The following is a 24,292-nucleotide window of genomic DNA, read 5'->3' as shown; positions in this document are numbered from 1 at the left end:
GTTTGTTTACAAATAGTTATATACACTGCTCAAAAAAATAAAGGGAACACTAAAATAACACATCCTAGATCTGAATGAATGAAATAATCTTATTAAATACTTTTTTCTTTACATAGTTGAATGTGCTGACAACAAAATCACACAAAAATTATCAATAGAAATCAAATGTATCAACCCATGGAGGTCTGGATTTGGAGTCACCCTCAAAATTAAAAGTGGAAAACCACACTACAGGCTGATCCAACTTTGATGTAATGTCCTTAAAACAAGTCAAAATGAGGCTCAGTAGTGTGTGTGGCCTCCACGTGCCTGTATGACCTCCCTACAACGGCTGGGCATGCTCCTAATGAGGTGGCGGATGGTCTCCTGAGGGATCTCCTCCCAGACCTGGACTAAAGCATCCGCCAACTCCTGGACAGTCTGTGGTGCAACGTGGCATTGGTGGATGGAGCGAGACATGATGTCCCAGATGTGCTCAATTGGATTCAGGTCTGGGGAACGGGCGGGCCAGTCCATAACATCAATGCCTTCCTCTTGCAGGAACTGCTGACACACTCCAGCCACATGAGGTCTAGCATTGTCTTGCATTAGGAGGAACCCAGGGCCAACCGCACCAGCATATGGTCTCACAAGGGGTCTGAGGATCTCATCTCGGTACCTAATGGCAGTCAGGCTACCTCTGGCGAGCACATGGAGGGCTGTGCGGCCCCCCAAAGAAATGCCACCCCACACCATGACTGACCCACCGCCAAACCGGTCATGCTGGAGGATGTTGCAGGCAGCAGAACGTTCTCCACGGCGTCTCCAGACTCTGTCACGTCTGTCACGTGCTCAGTGTGAACCTGCTTTCATCTGTGAAGAGCACAGTGGCGAATTTGCCAATCTTGGTGTTCTCTGGCAAATGTCAAACGTCCTGCACGGTGTTGGGCTGTAAGCACAACCCCCACCTGTGGACGTCAGGCCCTCATGGAGTCTGTTTCTGACCGTTTGAGCAGACACATGCACATTTGTGGCCTGCTGGAGGTCATTTTGCAGGGCTCTGGTAGTGCTCCTCCTGCTCCTCCTTGCATAAAGGTGGAGGTAGCGGTCCTGCTGCTGGGTTGTTGCCCTCCTACGGCCTCCTCCACGTCTCCTGATGTACTGGCCTGTCTCCTGGTAGCTCCTCCATGCTCTGGACACTACGCTGACAGACACAGCAAACCTTATTGCCACAGCTCACATTGATGTGCCATCCTGGATGAGCTGCACTACCTGAACCACTTGTGTGGGTTGTAGACTCCGTCTCATGCTACCACTAGAGTGAAAGCACCGCCAGCATTCAAAAGTGACCAAAACATCAGCCAGGAAGCATAGGAACTGAGAAGTGGTCTGTGGTCACCACCTGCAAAACCAGTCCTTTATTGGGGGTGTCTTGCTAATTGCCTATAATTTCCACCTGTTGTCTATTCCATTTGCACAACAGCATGTGAAATGTATTGTCAATCAGTGTTGCTTCCTAAGTGGACAGTTTGATTTCACAGAAGTGTGATTGACTTGGAGTTGCATTGTGTTGTTTAAGTGTTCCCTTAATTTTTTTGAGCAGTGTATAAATACACATTACCAGTCAAAAGTTTGGACACCTACTCATTCAAGGATTTTTCTTTATTTTTATTATTTATTAATTGTAGAATAATAGTGAAGACATCAAAACTATGAAATAACACATATGGAATCATGTAGTAGCCAAAAAAGTGTTCAACAAATCAAATTTATATTTGAGATTCTTCAGAGTAGCCACCCTTTGCCTTGATGACAGCTTTGCACACTCTTGGCATTCTCTCAACCAGCTTCACCTGGAATGCTTTTCCAACAGTCTTGAAGGAGTTCCCACATATGCTGAGCACTTGTTGGCTGCTTTTCCTTCACTGCGGTCCAACTCATCCCAAACCATCTCAATTGGGTTGAGGCCGAGTGATTGTGGAGGCCAGGTCATCTGATGCAGCACTCCATCACTCTTCTTCTTGGTCAAATATCCCTTACACAGCCTGGAGGCTGGGTCATTGTCCTGTTGAAAAACAAATGATAGTCCCACTAAGCCCAAACCAAATGGGATGGCGTTATGCTGCAGAATGCTGTGTTAGCCATGCTGGTTAAGTGTGCCTTGAATTCTAAATAAATCACAGACAGTGTCACCAGCAAAGCACCATCACACCTCCTCCTCCATGCATGCAGAGATCATCCGTTCACCTACTCTGCGTCTCACAAAGACAAAGCAGTTGGAACCAAAAATCTTAAATTTGGACTCATCAGACCAAAGGACAGATTTCCACCGTTCTAATGTCCATTGCTCGTGTTTCTTGGCCCAAGCAAGTCTCTTCTTCTCATTGATGTCCTTTAGCAGCGGTTTCTTTGCAGCAATTCGACCATGAAGGCCTGATTCACAGTCTCCTCTGAACAGTTGATGTTGAGATGTGTCTGTTACTTTAACTCTGTGAAGCATTTATATGGGCTGCAATTTCTGAGGCTGGCAACTCTAATGAATTTATCCTCTGCAGCAGATGTAACTCTGGGTCTTCCTTTCCTGTGGCGGTCCTCATGAGAGCCAGTTTCATCATAGCGCTTGATGGTTTTTGCGACTGCACTTGGTGAAACTTCCATAGTCCTTGAAATGTTCTGGATTGACTGACCTTCATGTCTTAAAGTAATGATGGACTGTCATTTCTCTTTGCTTATTTGAGCTGTTCTTGCCATAATATGGACTTGGTCTTTTACCAAATAGAGCTATCTTCTGTATACCCCCCCATTCCTTGTCACAACACAACTGATTGGCTCAAACGCATTAAGAAGGAAAGAAATTCCACAAATTAACATTTAACATGGCACTCCTGTTATTTGAAATGCATTCCAGGGCCCAGATTCGCAAAACACTTCTTATGCAAAAACTTAAGAAGCTTCTTAAGAAAAAAAATAAGAAGTTCATAAGATAGTTAGTACGTGCATTTCCTCAAAAATATCTTAAGATTTAATGATTTTCCTACAAACTTCTCAAATATCTTGTTAGAATCTTCTTAAAATGTTTGTTGCTAGGCAACCGGCAATCATGTTAGCATATTTCCTACTGAGATTACTGTTCTAGAACATGTTCTTATGTTTAAAATAATCAATACTGAAACTTTCAGATGAAGTTTGTGAGTGAATTAAACATGTCCAGTTGCTTTCATTAGCTTATTCTCTCACTGCCCTGAGTTTAAGACAAGGGTTTAGCTATCTTGGAATTAAGAACAAATCCAAAAAACGTTATTTTCAAGAATCTAATTTCTTCTTAACTTTTTACTTAAGGAGAAACATCAGAAATAGCGCAATAACATTTCCAATAACCTTTTTGAGGAATAGCAACTTTGCTTAACTTTCTTTATAAGTCTATAGGTAAGGAAAAAATGGCAGTTAAGAAGAAATGTATTCTTAAAAAGGTTTTGTACATCTGGGCCCAGGTGACTACCTCATAAAGCTGGTGGTGAGAATGCCAAGAGAGTGTGCAAAGCTGTCATCAAGGCAAAAGGTGGCTATTTGAAGAATATGTTTAACACTTTTCTTGGTTACTACATGATTCCATATGTGTTATTTCAGAGTTTTGACATCTTCACTATTATTCTACAATGTAGAAAATAGTAAAAATAAAGAAAAACCCTTGAATGAGTAGGTTTGTCCAAATGTTTGACTGGTACTGTGTATAAAATAAAGATTTAAAATACTGATCTATATTGTATGCTCATAGGAATAGGGAAATTATATAATTTTATAGTAATGCAATTGCTCAGAGAAAGATTATGTTGAACAAGTAATACTTTTTCTCTCTCAAAAAGTTAGGGGTCAGAATTATTGACACCCCTAAATATTCTTATAAATTAAGTAGTCAAACGTTTAGTATTTGATTCCATATTCCTAACATGCAATGACTACATCAATCTTGTCACTCTGCAAACTTGTTGGATGCATTTGCGGTACATTTTGATTGTTTCAGATTATTTTGTGCCCCCCTAATTATTCAAGATTAATTCATGATTATCTGTAATCATGGTAGCATCCACATTAATGTAGAAGTGTTCAGAAATATATTACGTTCTTATTTACAATAAAAGTGACTCCAAAATGACACAATACATTATTTACCATTAATTTCTATTGGACACATCATAATCCGAAACACAACCAAAACAAATTGTAAAGGCATCCAACAAGTTTGTAGTCACAAGCTTGATGTAGTCATTGCGTGCCAGGAATATGGGACCAAATACTAAACTTTTGACTAAATGTAATACACTATTCGTGAATTTGTCCAAATACTTATGACACCTTCAAATGGGGGGACTAGATAAAGTATTTGCCCCCTTTCTGGTTTTCTCTATTTTTGCATATTTTTGATACTGAATGTTATCAGATCTTCAACCAAAACCTAATATTAGATCAAGGGAACCTGAGTTTGCAATATAAAATAAAATCAATTATTTTATTTATTTAAATAACAGAGTTATGCAACACACAATTCGCCAAATAGTGTGTATTATAAGATGTATTTTAACAAAACTCTGACATTTTTTCTCTTAAGGGGAATGGCACCAGTATGACGATGTCATATATCCAGAACCAAAACAAGACGTTCTGTCACTTGTTACCAACTGGTTTCAGTGGTGGAATAATGTGAAGAGCAACTTAGTAAAGGGAAGACAGCTGGCTGGAAAGGTGATGTTGGAAGGCATCTTTGATCTTCTGAGAACCTGGACTGAAGTGAATGTGAGGGGTTTCTTTTCCCAGCTCCAGCAATTCTTCACCACATACAGCTGTCCCCGTGTCCATGACGGTGGAGGAGAGGCACCATGGGAATTATCGTTTGGAGCAGAACAGGTATATTTAAATTTGACATCTATATGAATGCTGCAATATATGTATAGTGTCTATAGAAAGTCTATACCCCCTTGAACTTTTTTCACATTTTGATGCGTTACAAAGTGGGATTGAAATAGATTTAATTGTAATTTTTTGTTATTGATATAAACAAAATACTTGATAATGTCAAAGTGAAAAGAAGATTTGACAAATTCATAAAAATGTAATAACTACACAGGATCTGGTGTGACCACCGTTTGCCTCATGCAGCGCGACACATCTCCTTCGCATAGAGTTGATCAGGCTGTTGATTGTGGCCTGTGGAATGTTGTCCCACTCCTCTTCAATGGCTGTGCGAAGTTGCTGGATATTTTGGCGGGAACTGGAACACGCTGTCTTAAGGGCTGTTCACACCGGCGGTCACGAGTCATGAAGGTCACGAGTCATGAACGCAGTCAAATTCCATGTGACCGTTTAGTCGCGGTAATTAGGCTTCTTCAAGCTCTGATGCTGCTGATGGTCATTAGTAGCCTACCAAACTTGCTAACTGCCTGGTACTCAGCACTCTATTGTCCCTCTAATCACTTTGACATCAATGCAAATGTAATCGAAAATCTAATCATACACTTCATGAGAGCACATGAGCTCATGTTGCGCAACATTTTTTATAGGCAATGCAATTGCGAGAGAAAACGGAGTGATGGCCTCTATTAAAAAGAGGAGGATCCCATCAGCTTTCTATAGTCTAGGTCTACTATATTTATTTCTCAACTTTACTAATCTTAAGCACATTGCTTCTCTTTACAACAGGAGTATAGCCTACCTGGCTGACATGAAAATGTACCATGGGAAAAGTGTCCTCCATTCGCTATTTAAGATTACATGTATTTTTTCTCCTGCCCCTGTTTCGAGACAGGTGCATGATAATGTTCCATTCTAAATCAAGACAAATTTCACACGCACACTACGAGTCAAAAGTTTGGACACACCTACTCATTCAAGGGTTTTACTTTAATTTTTACAATTTTTTACATTATAGAATAATAATGAAGACATCAAAACTATGAAATAACACATATGGAATCATGTAGTAATCAAGAAAGTGTTAAACAAATCAAAATATGTTATATTTGAGATTCTTCAAATAGCCACCCTTTGCCTTAATGACAGCTTTGCACACTCTTGGCATTCCCTCAACCAGCTTCACCTGGAATGCTTTTCCAACAGTCTTGAAGGAGTTCCCACATATGCTGAGCACTTGTTGGCTGCTTTTCCTTCACTGCGGTCCGACTCATAATAATAATAATAATAATATAATATGGCATTTAGCAGACGCTTTTATCCAAAGCGACTTACAGTCATGGGTGCATACATTATTATTATTTTTTTGTGTATGGGTGGTCCCGGGGTTCGAACCCACTACCTTGGCGTTACAAGCGCCGTGCTCTACCAGCTGAGCTACAGAGGACTCATCCCAAACCATCTCAATTGGGTTGAGGTCGGGTGATTGTGGAGGCCAGGTTATCTGATGCAGCACTCCATTACTCTCCTTCTTGGTCAAATAGCCCTTACACAGCCTGGAGATGTGTTGGGTCATTGTCCTGTTGAAAAACAAATGATAGTCCCACTAAGCCCTAATTTCCCATTGAAATCGACCTTTATAATAAAAGCATTACATGCGTAGTCGCATTTGCGGTCACTTTTGAGAATGGTGTTTTCCGCTTATAGCCTACTGCCATGTGCGCATTGATGCGCTTATAATGTGAAGAAATAGCCTAATAGTTTATCAACATTAAACGTTCTGATCTGTTGCATCATCCTCATTGCGTAAAAACTTTTTTTTTTTAAATACTAGTGGTTGTATTAATTTGTGATCTACAGCATCCCACAACTAGAATTGGTCAACTTTTGTACTACGGTGGGATAGTAGATTGACATAGGCTAGTGCTTTTGCTGTTCGTTAGGCCTACTCATCCTGTTGGCTGACGAAAAGTAAATGTGGACAGTTCTTCCAAAATCTACAATATGCACCTCGGAATTGGATAAGGACGCGAGCAGTTGTGTCCCCGAAGTGTCTGTCTTCACTTGTAGCCTGTGAGAAAGACCCGATCACGTGATGGAGAATCACAACAAATTACAATTAAATAAATTTTTATCCCACTTTGTATTACAATAAAATGTGAAGAAATCCAAGGAAACCGCCCAGGACTTCAAATCTATAGCTGTCATATTCGTGTGTACAGTCAACAAAATGAAACATGCGTACGCAAACACAAAATATTTTCCACATTGTAAAAGGTAAATCTGTCTTTTTTAAAATGTTTATATGTGAGGTCATATAAAGTAATTCTGTTTCAAATGCGAAGTGATATTAATAAAATGTTGAGTGATATTTTTCATTATTTCTACGTATTCCCTCAGGTGAGAAGCCTCATGAAAGACTTCATGGAGGAAAACCTAGATCCTCAGTCCCAAAATAGAAGAGAAAAGCATGACGTTTTCCTCTCAGACCCACTGAAAGCAGGAATTATCATCCTGATTGTGTACAACAAGTACAGATTGAAAGAGGACAACAGAGATCAACTCTCTCATCTTTGTCAGCTGCTCTGCCTGCCAAAAAAGTCAAGAGACGATTTCCTTGCATACTGGACAGACTTCACCCGAGGCCTACCCGAGCATATTGGGTATATGTTCGTAGTCTTTTATTCAGTTAAAAGCACGTAACCTTGAAATCCGGAGGTTATTATGAATGTCAAGCTAATATGTGGTTATTTGTATATATATCTAGTGTTGCAGAGGAAGTTGAGGGGCTTTGCAACGTTGCAAGAGAGGGGAGTGTTGTGAGCTGGATCTTAGTCATCCCTCTCCTGCATCTGCTTAGAGGGGACAGCAAGCCTTTTGAACCCATTCCATCCACCATGGATCCACCGTTGACCACCTGGGCAGGGCTTAAAGGGATCCGAATAAAAGACCCCTACAGAAGCACAAGGTATGAATCCGTGAAAATGTTGAATGAGATTGTTTCCAATTGCTGGAGTTTAAATGGAACTTGAATACAACCGTTTTTGATGAGCTGCATTTCGGAACTTGTATCAGAAAACATTTCCTTCTCACTGTAGAATATGTTTAATATCTTAAAATCTTAATGAGACTGACTCTGAATCCAGGGGCCTGATGAAGGTCATGACAGATCACTCACACCTGGTGGAGGTGGATCATCTGCTTGTGCGCTCCTGGATGTGTATGCTAGAGTTGGAAGACTTGATGAGCTTTATATTGGTCATCCATGTGGGTGTCTTGGACACACTTCAGCAACTCCAGTTCAGTCTCAAGTCTGTAACATCTTACTACAACTATGGGGTATGTGTCCTTTGTTGAAAATGCAGTTATTGCTTGCAACAGTGAGGCAAAAATAATGAGTAGGAAATCTGTTATGCCCTGTGATTGAATTTTGGATGCAGTTCATAACTTTGTGAGTTCGTCTGCTTTGATTTGAAAATCGCGGCATGTAATCATATCAAGGTAATATAATGTCAAAGATTTAGTGGTGATATACTGTACTTAACAACGTTATGTCATTTATCTAGCAACCAGTGAAAGCGATTTTGTCATATCTTATTGAAACGACTGGACAACACTTCAGGTAAAGAAATTCTATTTTGACGATGTTATATCTGGAGAAAACATCCAACAATTGAAAGTGACATTCCTTAATATACTGTATTAGAAATCATCAGAGCTTCATGCAGGTCCTGTAGTGTTCCTTGACCCTTGACCCATCAAGTTATTCCTTGTTATTATCAGTGATAACAGATATGGAGAATGTTGCTTGAAAACAGCTGTGAGCGTTCTGGGGACAATCTGTAAGAACACTGCTGATTCAGACCGCTGTGAGCTTCCACTGGACTGCCTGCACCTGGTCAGTCTGACTGCAAAAACTGCTGGAAGCTTCCATCCACAGGTACCCCCTATGTGAATGGAAAGTATTTTGCTTTCTGAATATTTGCCGGTTCTGAATATCTTTTGCTGTTCATTTCCATGTGATTTAAGTATAATAAGTACAATATAGTACAACGTAATTGTTCTGACAGACTAAATCAAATGACATAATGAAGATAGTCCAGGAATTCTCAACTTGTTCATGTTCTGATAGTTTTGTATTGCTTTATTTGAGCACAATTCTTGGTAAAAGTGATTGAATGCAAACACATTTTTAAATGAGGAATGAGAGAAAAATATGAGTGCTATTCTGCATAATTATAATATGATCATTATAGTATAATATTATTAATAAGAATAACTCAATTTGATCAATGTCTTGGTTCCCAGTCAGCGGAAAACGAAGTTCTGGAGGAGACACTTCGAACAATGAGGGAATGGCGGCGAAAAGCATTCCCAAAGAAACTGGTTTACCATGGGTCCTGTTTTACCTCAAAGAATGAGCTTACGGTAGGATTGTTAAGCTTAAAGTCCAAGCAATGGACTGTGCAGTTTTAAATCCTCATCAGAAGAATCAGAAATGATTTTTACATAGCATAGCATTTTGTTGTGTACAGTGTTTGTTTAACATTCAGAGAGATTAATCATGAAGGTTATTTTCTCTAGGTCTGGAAAAGGTTGATCTCAGTCACTTTTGGGAATGAAGAACTCACTGAACGATGGAGAAGTACTTTCCTAAATGATTTTGAAGGAAAACTAAAAACGGTATTAATTATGCTTTAAATAAATTGTAAAACATATTTAAATAAACTTTAAAACATATAATACAATTTAAAAGGGTCAATCCGGGATTGGTACATACATTTTTAGACTTTTTATCATACGCTTAGGTGAACTGTCATTCCCCATCAGAACCAAAAAAGAAAAGCTTGTTTGTAAACAAGGTAATTGTAAGCAAACATTGTATAGATTCACAACATAGTTAAAACTATAATTTTGATCTCATTGATGGTCCTTGCATTCATAGCTCTGTCTATGAAGTGGTTATATTTCTCCAGCCCCATACCTCAGCTGTTTACCAAAACACGCGGCGGGGTGGCTGCTTTATAGTTTTCGATTTCCGGAGTGCCCCTTTAACTAAAATAATAGCCATTTGTACTACTATGAAAGTAAAAACTGTTGATCATGTGTGTGTCGTCCATCAGGAGAAGCCCATGCATCTGATTGAAATCTACTGTGACAAGATGGAGGAAGTGGGCAAGATAAGTCCCTCTTTGTGTAACTCTCTGGAGAAATGTGCCTTGGAGGCAGTCACCGCCATTTGCCAGGCAAGATTACGTTTTTAATCATACTGTATGAACCTCGAATGCTACAATTCTTTGAAGTGCGGATGACAGTAAATGCTTCATCCTATTTTAAAAAGTTGAACGGTTTCCATGTTGGATTTGTGTCTCACCACGTCTTACCACTTTTCATTATCAGGACACATCTAATCTTCGTGAGCTGTTGAAGAAACATGACTTTAGCAAGTTTGAGAAGCTGATGTCTGTGATAGTCCTGAAGTCCTGGCCCAAAACCGACGATGGACGGTACGTCGAGGGCGAGGAGTTGGTGATGAAGCACCTTCTGAGCTGGCCTATGGCCAGAAGCATCTTTCGAGTACAAGGTGCATATATTATACATGCATTGCATTGCAACACATACAAAAAAGAAAATAACACATACCTGCCTTTATTGCATTCAGAGAATTTGCATTCAGAGAATTTGCATTCAGCTATTTCCTTTGCATTCAGCTATTTCCTTTGCATTCAGATCCTTTGCATTCAGAGCCTTTGCATTCAGATCCTTTGCATTCAGATCCTTTGCATTCAGATCCTTTGTAAGTAAGGTCATTTCCCCCCCATTTCTTTCTACCCTCAATTGACACGTTTGTCTACTTTCAGGCGCAAATGGAGCAATGATTAACCGGTTGACAGATGAAGCTAAAGAGCGGATGGCCGTGGCAAGCTCTGCGTTCTGTTCTGTCGCAAAGAAATTCATCAACGGGGAAATCCAGATTAAGACTCTCAATCAAGTCCTCCAAAGAAAAACAGAATTCACTGAGCTGCTGAATATAGGTGATTGTTCTGGGCAATAGTCAACAATAAACAAATATATAGTTCATATTGTTTCACTCCAGAAGGAAAAAGAACATCTCAAACTGTAGGATGTGTGTTTTTCCACAACAGATGTCCTGTGTGATGATGGTCGTTGTCAGGACGGGAAAGCCATGAAACAATTGCTGAGATGGAGAGAGGAGGAAGTGGAGGCTATCACCAATGACAAGGAGATGGTTGAAGGCCTTCTCATATTTTGCCACAAACTGCAGGAACATCTCAAAAGTGAGTTCAATGTTTTTACCACTGTATATATTTCTTAAGAGCTTATGATATTTAAGTATTTGCAAAATTTTCCTCATGCAAAACAGCACTGATATTTTTTGTTGTTGACATTTTAGTCATTTTAGCAGACGCTCTTATCCAGAGCGACTTACAATTAGTGAGTGCATACATTTTTCATACTGGCCCCCCGTGGGAATCGAACCCACAACCCTTGCGTTGCAAGCGCCATGCTCTACCAACTGAGCTACAGGAGGGCCAATATCAGTGGCGTATCACAAGCCCCCCCCCCCCAAACATTTGTTGAATATGCTGAACAAAAATATAAACGCAAAGTGTTGGTCCCATGTTTCGTGAACTGTAATAAAAGATCCCAGAAATGTTCCATATACACAAAAAGCTTATTTCTCTCAAATATTTAGTACAAATGTGTTTACATCCCTGTTAGTGAGCATTTCTCCTTTGCCAAGATAATCCATCCACCTGACAGGTGTGGCATATCAAGAAGCTGATTAAAAAGCATGATCGTTACACAGGTGCACCTTGTGCTGTGGCGGTCACGAAATGTTGTGTAGAAAATGTAGTCTATTTCAGAAGAACAGAATAGCATACTCTGAGTTGTCCTTATGTGGCTATGCCAAATGGCTGTGGGCTACACTAGTTCATTTAGCAGACAAGATTTGCTTAGAATTCTGTGGCATTATTTTATATTATTTCATAGTATGAAGAATACAATTGAACAAAGCTAAATAAAATAGAGAGGATATTTTCTCCAAACGATTTGAGGGAGTGCGAACATGCGGCTATTCTGTGTTGAGCGGTTAACAAAGAAATAGGTATTCCTATATGCTTAATTTAGAGTTATTAATGTAACTTTAGTTGTTCTACAAACATTATTTATTATTTTAACGGCTATTGTTTTGATTTTTAATAAGTCTTTTACTTTTGGTTTTGTACACCAGCTTCAAACAGCTGAAAATACAATATTTTGGTTCTGGAAAATATGTTTCGTAGTGGTTTAGATTGTATAGTGATTCTCTACCAGGGGTTCCCAAACTTTTTCACTCTGGGCCCCCGTTGCAGCATTGGGGAACATCCTGCTATAATAGTGAAGACATCAAAACTATGAAATAACACATATGGAATTATGTAGTAACCAAAAAATTGTTAAACAAATCAAAATATATTTTATATTCTTCAAAGTAGCCTTGATGGGTCAAGGGTCAAGGGTCAAGGAACACTACAGGACCTGCATGAAGCTCTGATGATTTCTAATACAATATATTAAGGAATGTCACTTACAATTGTTGGATGTTTTCTCCAGATATAACATCGTCAAAATAGAATTTCTTTACCTGAAGTGTTGTCCAGTCGTTTCAATAAGATATGACAAAATCGCTTTCACTGGTTGCTAGGCAAATTATTTCCCTTTCACTGGTTGCTAGGCAAATTATTTCGCTTTCACTGGTTGCTAGGCAAATTATTTCGCTTTCACTGGTTGCTAGGCAAATTATTTCCCTGAGAAGGAGGCGATTTAAGAAAACTGTGTCATACCGTTACAGAATGCAGAACTTTGGATGATTGTAGTTTTGTTCATTGCATACATTTCTTTGCTTGAGGAAATTGTAGCCCTATGACTTCTTGACATAACACTCCTGGTTAACACTCCTCGTAAATACCATATTAATCCACAGTCAATATGAGAGAGCTGCAGCACAAAATCCAAGGGAACATCGATCAGATGACGCTGGATGAATTCATGGAAGTTCACAGACTTGACCACGCCTCCTCTGACGTAACTGGGGTGGTCACATACTTCAACCTCTGTGATGTCACCAGGCAGATGGCATCTACCCTACATGCTATCGGGGACAGCTACATTTTCACCATGTGTTGGGAGAACCAAGCCAAAGAGCTTTCACACAACCAACTTGACACAGATGAGACAGAACCAAAGCCTGAGAGGGAGACAGAAGATTACACTCTCGATCTGATCCACAGCAAAATATTCCAGAGTTGCATCGATAACTACAGGAGGATCTATGAGAGTTTGAGATCTGGCACTATGTCATTGAAGGAGGTGGATAGCATCTTTGAAGCCTACAAAGACAAGTACAAAGACATGGAAAAAGATCTGAAGATCATGTGCAGGATCAACTCATCTGATGATGGAAGATGGATCAAGAGCAGGATCCAGCAGATCCAACAATACCATGACCTTCATCTAGCATTGGAATCAGCCAAGGTCATTATGGATGTTAGAGAGACTATCTGTCCTCAAGGGGACTTCAAAGTGCTACAGACACTGCTGGATATGGTGAGTTGGCAAAAATTCTCACAGTCCACATTTTCACTTCACAAAAGTGATCTTGTTTCAATATATTAAGCATTTCTACACTCTTAGAAAAAAAAGGTGCTATCTAGAACCTAAAAGGGTTATTCGGCTTTCCCCATATGAGAACCCTTTTGGGTTCAATGTAGAACCCTTTCCACAAAGGGTTCTACATGGAACCCAAAAGGGTTCTATCTGGAACCATGTAGCATCACTATACTCTATTCATATAAATTATTTATGGTTTTTTCCAGAATACTGAGGACTTTAAAGAAGAGAGTCTGAATCGCATTGATGACAATCTGCTGGAGATCAAGAAGGTTCTTGAGGACATCACAGAACCTCGCAGACGGTGTCTTCGAGAGCTCAGCCTGAGGATAAACTTTGTCAAATGGGTCAAAGAAGCTCTTGAAGGTGAGGTCATACCAGAAGGCAAGGCAGAAAAAAAGCAGCACCAGTAACTAGCACCAACTAGTTAGGGTTCGCCATAACGAACTCAAAGTTTTTTTTGCAAAAGGGATAAATGTTTTATGTTTTTGCTGTTGTAGATATCAACGAGCTGAAAGTGTTTGTTGACCTGGCCTCCATCTCCGCTGGAGAGAACGACTTGGATGTGGACCGTGTATCCTGTTTCCATGACGCTGTTCTTGGTTACTCCTCCATGCTCTATGGGCTTCCACCAGATACCGACTTTCATGCCTTCAAGGAGGCTTTGACAAAACTATGGAAGGCGCTTGGAAATGACAGCAACATACCAAATAAGCTGGTTAGATGTTATGATAATTATGGCATGTTTAATATTTTGGGAGAGCTTGTCAAACCTGAAGGACTGAGGCCTGTATTTGAACATTGCAGATAGTGGATTTTCAGCACTACACTTTCAGAATTGTGTTTGATTTGCAGAGCACCATTTACCGGACATTACATAATATATAATGTAATATATTTAGCAGATGCTTTTATCCAAAGCGACTTAGTCATGCGTGTGTAAATGTTTTACTTATGGGTGGACCCGGGAATCAAACCCACTATGCTGTCGTTGCGAGCGCCATGCTCCTCTACCAACTGAGTTGGACAAAAATAATGCTTTAAAAAACCAATTCACGATTGTTTCCTCCCTGATTGCAGCGGGATACCGCACGCCATTTGGAGTGGCTGAAAACGGTAAAGGACAGCCATGGTTCTGTGGAACTCTCTTCTCTATCATTGGCCAAATCCATCAACAAAAGAGGCATCTACATCATCAGTGCACAAAACCAGAATAAGGTTTGTTCAATAAAATTGGGAGGTTACTGTGTTTTATACATAAAAAAAAAAAAAAGATTAATTGACATGAGTTTGTTGGAAGATGTATCTTCATTAAGGAGTCACTGTCTATTAGTGCTGAGTGATTCTCGCCCTCTAAAGGCACTAATCGCTCAGCACTACTGTCTATGTGTGTACTCATACAAGGTCTTCCATTTCTTTCCGCTATTGTTTAACAAACATCTGTAAGCACTTTCCTGAAGTAGATCGATGCTTCTTATATTGGATCTTGTCCATTTTTGTCTTCTTCAATAGCTGAGTTTAGACACTGCCCTGAAGCTGCAGATTCCAGAGCAGCAGGAGGAAGGTCAGATGCGTAACTACTCCTTAGAAGACCTGAGAGATCTGCAGAACAAACTCATGCTGATGTCTGGAAAGGGGGAGCAAAGCCAGAGTGAGGTGGATCACTTTGCTGAGGTAATGCGATTGGGTGACCTTGAGGATCATCACACACCTGAAAATAATAATTACTGAAAATATCATGCTATCACAGGGCTCTTTAAATTAAAATACCCTGGGATGATATTTTTTATTTGTAATATATGATTGTATGTACAGAAACTGAACTGAACAATAAACAATAACTTGCTTTATCTTCTCAGGTTTTTGACAGTGTCCAGAGGCTAGCTGTAGCGTTTGTAGACCTTTATGCAGCTGGGAACCCACTTTTTAGGTGTTGGGAGGCCAAGATTCACTGTAATACTGAAAGTGATACTGGTATTGTAATGGAATTCAACCTTGGCGACCTCCTACAAAACATCAGGCTGGAGGGCAATGCAATGGACCATCTCACAGACCTGTGCAGGAAGATAGAGGTGTGTTTGGATGACTGGAACAGATTCATGGACAAACAAAGATCTCAGCACTATTACCTCAACTATTACACCGCAGAGCAGATAGTCTACCTTTGTAATGTTTTGACAGAGAAAAATGTGAACACTAAATTGGATGAAAAGGTGTTGATGATGCTCTCTTTCATCAAACCTGACTGCTCTGTGTCAGATGTGTGGGAGGCATGGATGACTTTTCAGAACAGAATGACAGAAACTCTGAAAGACAAAGACACCAGATATCAGACATTCATTGACCTTCATGATGACTTGGGAGACTTTGATTCTTCTTTTGCTGGTGAGGGAAAAGGTGCCATCGATGTTCTGCAGAGCCTTTTGGACAAGGCTGTTGGTTTACAAAAACTGGATCTGGTCTGGGATACTTACATGAGAGATATGAGGAGCATTCTCCAGGACTCCTTAGACACCATAAGCTTTGGTCGTCTGCTAGAGATGTTGGCCAACAAAGAGAACCAGGAAGAAGATGATGGAGAAGAACCCATGCTTTTAGAACCAAGTGAGAATACGGTCAGGAGAAAGCTCCCAAAAGGCCTCTTCAATTGTCAACCTAATCTCATAATCTGCCCACAAGATGAAATCTTGACTTCAAGCATCTGCTTGTATATGACCAGTGATTATGAGCAGCTGCCTACCTACGACGAAGTCCTCCTGTGTACCCCTGCCACGTCCTATGAGCAGGTGGAGCTTTTCTTCCGGCGATGTCTCACACCGGGCTACATGGGTGAGAAGATCTATACCCTGCTCTTCGCAGACCAGCTGAGCTACGAGGTGAGCTATGCAGTGGAGAAGCTCTTTCAGAAACTGAGTTCATGCTCCAGAAGCAGCTATAGGCTGGTGATCATCTGCAGCGCAGAAAGAGAGCACGCCTACATCCCCTCTGCCTTCAGTCACTTCAAACGGAACATGGTGCCACGGGAGTCTCTTGAGAGGATTCAGAGATACCTGTCCAGGCACTACACTGTCCCCTCACACCAGACCAGTGCGGCATCTGTGTTCAAAGGTAGACACTTTGTTGGGATTGTGTCTTCACAGAGGGCTGGAGTTGGTGAGTTTTATACCGTAAAGAGTTTTGTTACTTCATATAGTCCCACAGAGCCAAACGTATACATATATTTCATATTATGAATGTGTTCTTTTAAAAATGTGCGTTTTTTTGATATTCAGTAGTTTCAGTTGCAAGTCTTGAGTTTCAGGAATACTAATAGTTTATACTCTCTCAACACATATGAGTTCTTTAAGCAGAAAATATTCTATGCCTATACATTTGACCTAGGTCTTTGTAGAGCTGAATCAAATGTTTTATTTATTTGTAGGAAAATCCCTGTACATACAGAGGTTGTATGAAAAACTGGAGGGAACTGTGACAATGGGAACCACATTCCGCAAATGCATTCGCTTAATTGAGCCCAAGGTTGATGAGCATATCATTCTTCAGTCCTTGTTTGAAACGCCAGAGAGCAAGGAACACAAAGTCTTTCATTTTGATGTCACATCCTCGGTAAATACTCCTCTAGCATTAATAAGATATTGAAAATGTTGATGTTTTTCTGTGCCGGCAGATTTACATGCGTGCTATTGATGTTCTCCAGGTACAGAAAGGACTGCATGAATTTCTATTCAAACTGTTCTTCCTGCGTTATCTGACGGATTCCGATGGACTGATGTGGAAATGCAGCAACAAGCACTTGTATGTGATTGAGACACTACAATCCACCAAAGAACCGCCCGGACATGCCTCAAGATCTGTAAGTGTCAATCCATTTTTATTTTGTCATTTCACGTGAAACGGTTTGAAGTATACCGTTAAGTAGCCCTTCCAAACGCAGACAGGTGGCTAGCTGCTAGCATGCTAAATGGACATTTCTCCACTCTTCAACCTAATATTCATCATCTCCAGCACCACCTCAACATCAACATAATGTGTGAACTGCAGGTTTCAATGTTTTGTGGTCAAAAAGGATAGTGGAACATAAGTGTTTTCCGATGCCATCATCTGGTGTGCATCATGTAATTTTAACCAACTATGAGCAGGAAAAGTTTGATTTACTACATTTTAGGAAAACTCTATATTAAAGGGGAAGGATCACAAAAATTATTCTATCACGTTATTATTTTCTTTACCTTGAAAGTAGTCCATGGGGTGGAGTCAGCAACGCAACATTTGACTTTGTTTACTAAGCTACAGTGATCTACGGCTAGTATTAGCATTGTTTTTGGCTAGCATTAGCATTGTTTTCGGCTAGCATTAGCATTGTTTTCAGCTAGCATTAGCATTGTTTTCGGCTAGCATTAGCATTGTTTTCAGCTAGCATTAGCATTGTTTTCGGCTAGCATTAGCATTGTTTTCAGCTAGCATTAGCATTGTTTTCGGCTAGCATTAGCATTGTTTTCGAAAAAGTGTGATGATGATGCGTTTCGCTTCTTATGATGCATTTTGCATCATCACACTTTTTGCTTTGTCCAGAAAATAATTGTATCTTAATAATTTTACTGCTGACATGCACACTTTTTTTGGGACCATATCAACAGTGGACTAATGAACAAAATACACAAATATTTAATACATATTTAGTAATAGTATTTTGAGTAAAATATATATTTAAATACTTTTTCTGTTGGACATCCCATTTTAATCGTGGAGGTAGTGTTTGTCAAAATACTTCATATGGTTAATATTAATATTATATAAATATATATTATATATATGATATATTAATAATATTAATCTTAATCTTAATTTGTCTGTTTAGGATCCAAAGGGACACTTTCCTCTCTTTGAGGTCTTTCCTAAGGTCTTCTGCCGTCCACCAAAAGACGTTATGGGGTTGGAAGCGAGAAATGGAGATGATCCGGTGCTGGACACTGAGGACCCACTCATGGATGACCAGTGTTTCAGGAGTGAGGCCTTTCAAAGACCATACCAGTATCTAACACGGTTCCACAGGGGTGAGAATCTTGACAGCTTCAACTACCAAAGAGTTGAAGGAACTCATGCAGAGTGCCTTCAAATGCTCTTCATCTACTGTGGTATAATTGATCCATCCTGGGCAGAACTGAGGAACTTTGCCGGATTTCTCAATCTTCAGTTGCTAGACTGTGAGACATCTGATTTCTGCAACTTTGAGTTTGTTGGAGACACTCTTGGAGGATTCCGAAACTTTGTGGTTGACTTCATGATCTTGATGGCCAAGGACTTTGCCACTCCATCTCTCTGCATCGCTGACCAGAGCCATGGGAGGCAGCCGATGGACAATGGACTCAACGAAAGAGATCTTGCCCCGTTCCTCATCAGAAAGAGATGGGAATCAGAACCGCATCCATACATCTTTTTCAATGATGACCATGCGTCCATGACCTTCATTGGATTTCACCTACGGGAGAATGAGCAAAATGGGGTTGATGCCATTAATCCATCAACAAATGTGGTGATCAAGAGAAACATCATGACCAAAGACCTGTACAATGGCCTCAGACATCAAAGAGTTCCCTTTAACATCGACTATGACCAACTTTCTCGAGCAGATAAGATTGAGCGTCTATGTAGTGTGCTGGGGATCAAGTGGCCAACAGACCCTGATACAACATATGAGCTCACCACCGACAACATACTGAAGATGATGGCCATCCACATGAGGTTCAGGTGTGGCATTCCAGTCATCATAATGGGGGAGACTGGCTGTGGGAAGACACGGCTCATCAAGTTCCTGTGTGAGTTGAGAAGGAGTGGGGCGCCCACGGAGAACATGAAACTCGTCAAAGTTCACGGTGGAACTACGTCTGACATGATCTACAACAAGGTGCGGGAGGCAGAGAAGATTGCGGTTGCCAATAAAGAGGAACATGATTTTGATTCTGTTCTTTTCCTCGATGAAGCTAATACCACTGAAGCAATAAGCAGCATTAAGGAGATCCTGTGTGACAACACTGTGCAAGGACAACAACTCAGCTCCCAAACTGGCCTGCAAATCATTGCTGCATGCAATCCTTACAGGAAACACACAGATGAGATGATCAAGAGGCTGGAGGCAGCTGGTTTGGGGTACAGGGTCCGAGCTGAAGAGACTGAAGAAAGACTTGGATCCATCCCTCTTCGCCAGCTGGTGTATAGGGTCCAAGTGTTGCCCCCGAGCATGATCCCTCTGGTGTGGGACTTTGGGCAACTCAGTGACCACACAGAGAAAATGTACATCCAGCAGATTGTGCAGAGAGTTGTGGAAACAAATTCAATCAACAAAGGATCCATCAGGATGATCACTGATGTGCTGTCGTCATCGCAGACATTTATGAGGGAGAGGAAAGATGAATGCAGCTTTGTCAGTCTCAGGGACGTGGAGCGCTGCATGCAAGTATTTGTGTGGTTCTACAACAACCACTCGCTGTTTCAGGATGAGTTAAAGGCATTCCTCCAGAAACAACCCCAGGAGGAGAGGAGCAGGAGTGACCAGCTACACTCACCTGCCAGCGATCCAGTTGATTGGTCACTGTTGATGGCTGTTGGTGTATGTTATCAAGCCTGTCTAGAAAGAAAAGGTGAATACCAGACCGCAATCTGCAAATTCCTTCCCCAAGTCACCCCAAAGAAGATGAAGCAGGAGATCTCAGTCATGCAGGACCTTCTCCTAAGCGGTGTCCCAATGGGAGAGACAATAGCAAGAAACAAGGCTTTGAAAGAGAATGTCTTCATGATGGTGATCTGTATTGAGTTACGAATCCCCCTGTTTTTGGTTGGCAAGCCTGGGAGCTCCAAATCTCTGTCCAAAACATTGGTTGCAGATGCCATGCAGGGCCAAGCTGCACATTCTGAGCTGTACAAAAGACTGAAACAGATTCACATGGTGTCCTTTCAGTGCAGCCCTCACTCCACGCCAGAGGGCATCATCAACACTTTCAGACAATGTGCCCGCTTCCAAGAGAGCAAGAATTTGGAGGAGTACATCTCTGTTGTTGTGCTAGATGAAATTGGATTGGCGGAGGACTCCCCAAAAATGCCTCTGAAAACATTGCACCCTTTACTGGAGGAAGGCTGCATTGATGATGAGCCACTGCCTCATAAGAGAGTTGGATTCATTGGCATCTCCAATTGGGCTTTGGACCCTGCCAAGATGAACAGAGGCCTCTTTGTGTCCCGTGGTGACCCGGACCAAAATGAGCTACTCGAGAGCGCGAAAGGCATATGCTCGTCTGACAAGATGATTCTGGAGAAGGTTAAGCACCTCTTCAAAGCTTTCTCCCAAGCGTACATGACAACTTGCAAGAAAGGAAAAGGGTTTTTCGGTCTACGAGATTACTACAGTCTGGTGAAGATGATGTTCGCCATCACCAAGGTCTCTAAGCAGAGCCCCAGTACAGTTCAAATCATTGAAGCAGTCCTAAGGAACTTCAGTGGAAGAGATGATGTGGACGCAGTGCGTATATTCACCAAAGAGCTGCCGGGCCAATCCATTCAACCTGATTTGGATGGCATCAGCACTATTGATCTGGTGAAACAAAACATTGTTTCCATTTGCCAAGATGAGGAGTGTCGATATCTCCTTGTCCTCACCAAAAACTATGCAGCCCTCCAGATTCTCCAGCAGACATTCTTCTCAGATCACAACCATCCAGAGATCATCTTTGGTTCCAGCTTCCCAAAGGATCAAGAGTACACTCAGATCTGCAGAAATATCAACCGAGTGAAGATCTGCATGGAAACTGGCCAGACTGTTGTGCTTCTGAACCTTCAGAATCTGTACGAAAGTCTCTACGACGCTCTCAACCAATACTATGTTTCACTTGGGGGTCAGAAGTATGTCGATCTTGGATTGGGAACCCATCGTGTGAAGTGCAGAGTTCACAAAGACTTCCGTCTAATTGTCATTGAAGAGAAAGAGGTGGTCTACAAGCAGTTCCCGATTCCCCTGATAAACCGGCTGGAAAAGCACTACCTGGACATCAACACTGTCCTCAAGAATGACCAGAAGGAGATTGTCAAACAACTACAGGAATGGGTCAAACAGTTTCTCTCCTTGAAAAGTCAGCAGTCCAAGACAAACCGCTACCTGCCACATGATGTCTTCATTGGCTACCACTCAGACACATGCTCCTCTGTGGTCCTGCAAGTGACAGAGAAGATGAAAACCGAGTCTGACGAATCTGACTCTCAGAGCAGAGTCCTGGATGAAGCCAAGCTCATCATGCTGAACTGTGCAACTCCAGATTCTGTCATTCGGCTTGACGGGACTAAATTATCTGATGTTGAGACCGAGAACCTGACGCAAATCTATTTTGAGGAGCAGAATCATCATTCCCTGGCAGACTTCATTGCCTCTCACACACAAAAGGAGGAATGGAGGAATTACCACTTTACAGAGGTAATTCACATGAATCTTATCTTTTTAAGAATATACCTTGAATAGAATGCATCTTATATAGCTCATAAATCTTTTTTGCTCTTTTTAAAGGTCACAACATTTTCCCGGCTATTGACAGCAGCAGATATCCATCAGCTACAGAACATCACAGAGCGTTGCAACGTCAAGCTACTCTCACTGCAACAGTTTGACACAGAGCACTCCTTCCTCAAAGAAATCAGGTCTGCTTAAAATATGTGAACAAAAGCTCAGTTGTGTATAGGGTTGCACAATTCCAATTACTTTCCCAAAATGTCCAGGTTTTCCAGAAATCCCCCGGTTGGAAGATTCTTAGATTTCCTGCTTATTCCCCTCTGATTCTAGGAATTTTCCAACCAGGATTTTGCAACCCTAATTGTATCATTTGTGGGTGTGTGTGTAACCTTGTAGAGCATTCATAAGAATGATTATAGGATTAGGAAAATAACTGTGTTCTCTGTAGGCAATTTATTGACTCCACATCTGCCGACAAAGTCCTCATCATCCAAACAGACTATGATGAGGGTTCCCAGAGCATGAACATTCTGGCATCTGCCAAGTGAGTGATTCTCATTTAAGATTTGTCATCACAACTATTGTATTAGGTTATAAACTGAAGTATTAGGTTATACTGTTGTATTGTTTTACTTTTTTTTTATATGTTTGATCTTTGTATCTCCTCAGATATTCATCCATAAATGAAATAAACAAACCAAAAGCAGATGGTGACAACGGAAGGGTGTTTGTGTACTTTGTTACCAAACTGCCCCGAATTGAAGGTGGAACCTCCTATGCTGGATTTCATGGAGGTGAGTTATGTTAAATGCTATACAACAGGCTGATTTAATCATTTTTTTGCACGGTAACAATTGAATAACATGAAAGAAAAGAGAAACCCGCACACTGCTCTTGCTAGTATCACTGTTCTTTATTAAGCTTTACCTATCGGTCTCAAGGCAGTGCAGTGTGGCGGTTTCTCTTTTCTTTAATATTTACCGGTATGCAATTTCCATCCTATTTTTCTTTGCACAGGACCCTGGAAATCAGTTCACATTGACGATCTTAGAAAATCCAAAGAGTTTGTATCAGATGTCCAGTCCTTGAGAAACCTACCCATCAGCCAGCTTTTTGAGAAAATTGAGGAGCCGTCCGAGGGTACATTTTACTTGTCTTATAAATGATAAATATCCAAAATGACTTACATAAAATTTTTATGGGTAGCCTCAGCGGGAAGAGAAACCACGACCCTTTCGTTGCAAGTGACATGCTCTGCTATTATGCTCAGTAGCACAGATGCCATAGTTGGGAATTAACTGTAAATAATCCTTGATAATTTGTTTTTTTCATAGTTTTCTTTCTTGTTCCAGCAATGCAAACAGATGACACAGACATCGAGGCACATGCGGCAGAGCACTCTGTAAGTATTATATACTCGTATACTACATATTGTAAACAGGTTTTCTATTGCAGTTCTTAATTATGACATGCAGGCGCTTCTGGCATCTGTAAACCTAACAAGGTATGGGTGTGTTATTCATGTGAGGATGTTGTTGTTTTAGGCTGAGTTTGATGTCACAAATCTGGTGCGAAGCTGTGTGCAGAGTGCAGTGAGCATGCTCAGAGATCAGGAGGACAGTGGAGCTCTCAGCACCAGGAGGGTGGAGCTCCTGCTAACACTTCTGGACGATAGCGAGGACCTGAAAGGTTACTAACCCACAATATTTCCAGTGTGTTACTTAAGCAATAAGGCCCGATGGGGGGTGTGGTATATGGCCAATATACCACAGCTAAGGGCTGTTCTTAAGCACGACGCAATATCCTTAGCGTGATATATTGGCCATATATCACAAACCCCCGAGGTGCCTTATTGCTATTATAAACTGGTTACCAATGTAATTAGAGTAGTTAAAGTAAATGTTTTGTCATACCCGTGGTATACGGTCTGATATACCACGGGCTGTCAGCCAATCAGCATTCAGGGCTTAAACCACCCAGTTTATAATGTAGTTTCAGAGGTTAAAGACAAGACCTAGAACCCTCTCACTACAGTACTTGCTGTAGAATTCTGTAATAAACTGGAACAGTATTACGACACACTGTAGTATCCCTCCATCCTGTAGTTCTTACTATAGAATGTTGTAGTATGTGTAAGGGATAAACGCCAACGTTCTGTACATTACCTTGGAGATAATGGACGACGCAGCGGGACAAGGCGGAGACGAGTCCCTTTGCAAAGTCTGTTTTTTTTCTTCAAGT

The 24,292-nt window shown here is 40.9% G+C and overlaps 1 protein-coding gene across 1 annotated transcript in view; it reads left to right on the top strand.

Moving 5' to 3' along the window:
* The window catches only part of LOC121580589 (E3 ubiquitin-protein ligase rnf213-alpha-like), a 55,841-nt gene that overhangs the window by 768 nt on the left and 30,781 nt on the right, over positions 1 to 24,292 (top strand). The window contains exons 2-28 of the mRNA XM_041895550.2: positions 4,586 to 4,881; positions 7,285 to 7,547; positions 7,652 to 7,852; positions 8,031 to 8,223; positions 8,451 to 8,506; positions 8,668 to 8,824; positions 9,193 to 9,312; positions 9,469 to 9,567; positions 10,008 to 10,130; positions 10,285 to 10,468; positions 10,746 to 10,919; positions 11,031 to 11,183; positions 12,875 to 13,497; positions 13,767 to 13,926; positions 14,061 to 14,278; positions 14,641 to 14,778; positions 15,073 to 15,234; positions 15,420 to 16,713; positions 16,982 to 17,166; positions 17,258 to 17,413; positions 18,419 to 22,018; positions 22,109 to 22,239; positions 22,500 to 22,595; positions 22,721 to 22,845; positions 23,069 to 23,191; positions 23,404 to 23,453; positions 23,596 to 23,740. Coding sequence (XP_041751484.2) covers positions 4,723 to 4,881; positions 7,285 to 7,547; positions 7,652 to 7,852; positions 8,031 to 8,223; positions 8,451 to 8,506; positions 8,668 to 8,824; positions 9,193 to 9,312; positions 9,469 to 9,567; positions 10,008 to 10,130; positions 10,285 to 10,468; positions 10,746 to 10,919; positions 11,031 to 11,183; positions 12,875 to 13,497; positions 13,767 to 13,926; positions 14,061 to 14,278; positions 14,641 to 14,778; positions 15,073 to 15,234; positions 15,420 to 16,713; positions 16,982 to 17,166; positions 17,258 to 17,413; positions 18,419 to 22,018; positions 22,109 to 22,239; positions 22,500 to 22,595; positions 22,721 to 22,845; positions 23,069 to 23,191; positions 23,404 to 23,453; positions 23,596 to 23,740 — 9,088 coding nt within the window. The 5' untranslated portion in view covers positions 4,586 to 4,722. The remainder of the gene's footprint in view (positions 1 to 4,585; positions 4,882 to 7,284; positions 7,548 to 7,651; positions 7,853 to 8,030; positions 8,224 to 8,450; positions 8,507 to 8,667; positions 8,825 to 9,192; positions 9,313 to 9,468; positions 9,568 to 10,007; positions 10,131 to 10,284; positions 10,469 to 10,745; positions 10,920 to 11,030; positions 11,184 to 12,874; positions 13,498 to 13,766; positions 13,927 to 14,060; positions 14,279 to 14,640; positions 14,779 to 15,072; positions 15,235 to 15,419; positions 16,714 to 16,981; positions 17,167 to 17,257; positions 17,414 to 18,418; positions 22,019 to 22,108; positions 22,240 to 22,499; positions 22,596 to 22,720; positions 22,846 to 23,068; positions 23,192 to 23,403; positions 23,454 to 23,595; positions 23,741 to 24,292) is intronic.

Source organism: Coregonus clupeaformis, chromosome 14 (genome assembly GCF_020615455.1).
Source record: "Coregonus clupeaformis isolate EN_2021a chromosome 14, ASM2061545v1, whole genome shotgun sequence".
Classification (NCBI taxonomy): Eukaryota; Metazoa; Chordata; class Actinopteri; order Salmoniformes; family Salmonidae; genus Coregonus; species Coregonus clupeaformis.
The sequence above is the reverse complement of the archived record's forward strand: the minus strand, read 5'-3'. Positions and strand labels throughout refer to the sequence as shown.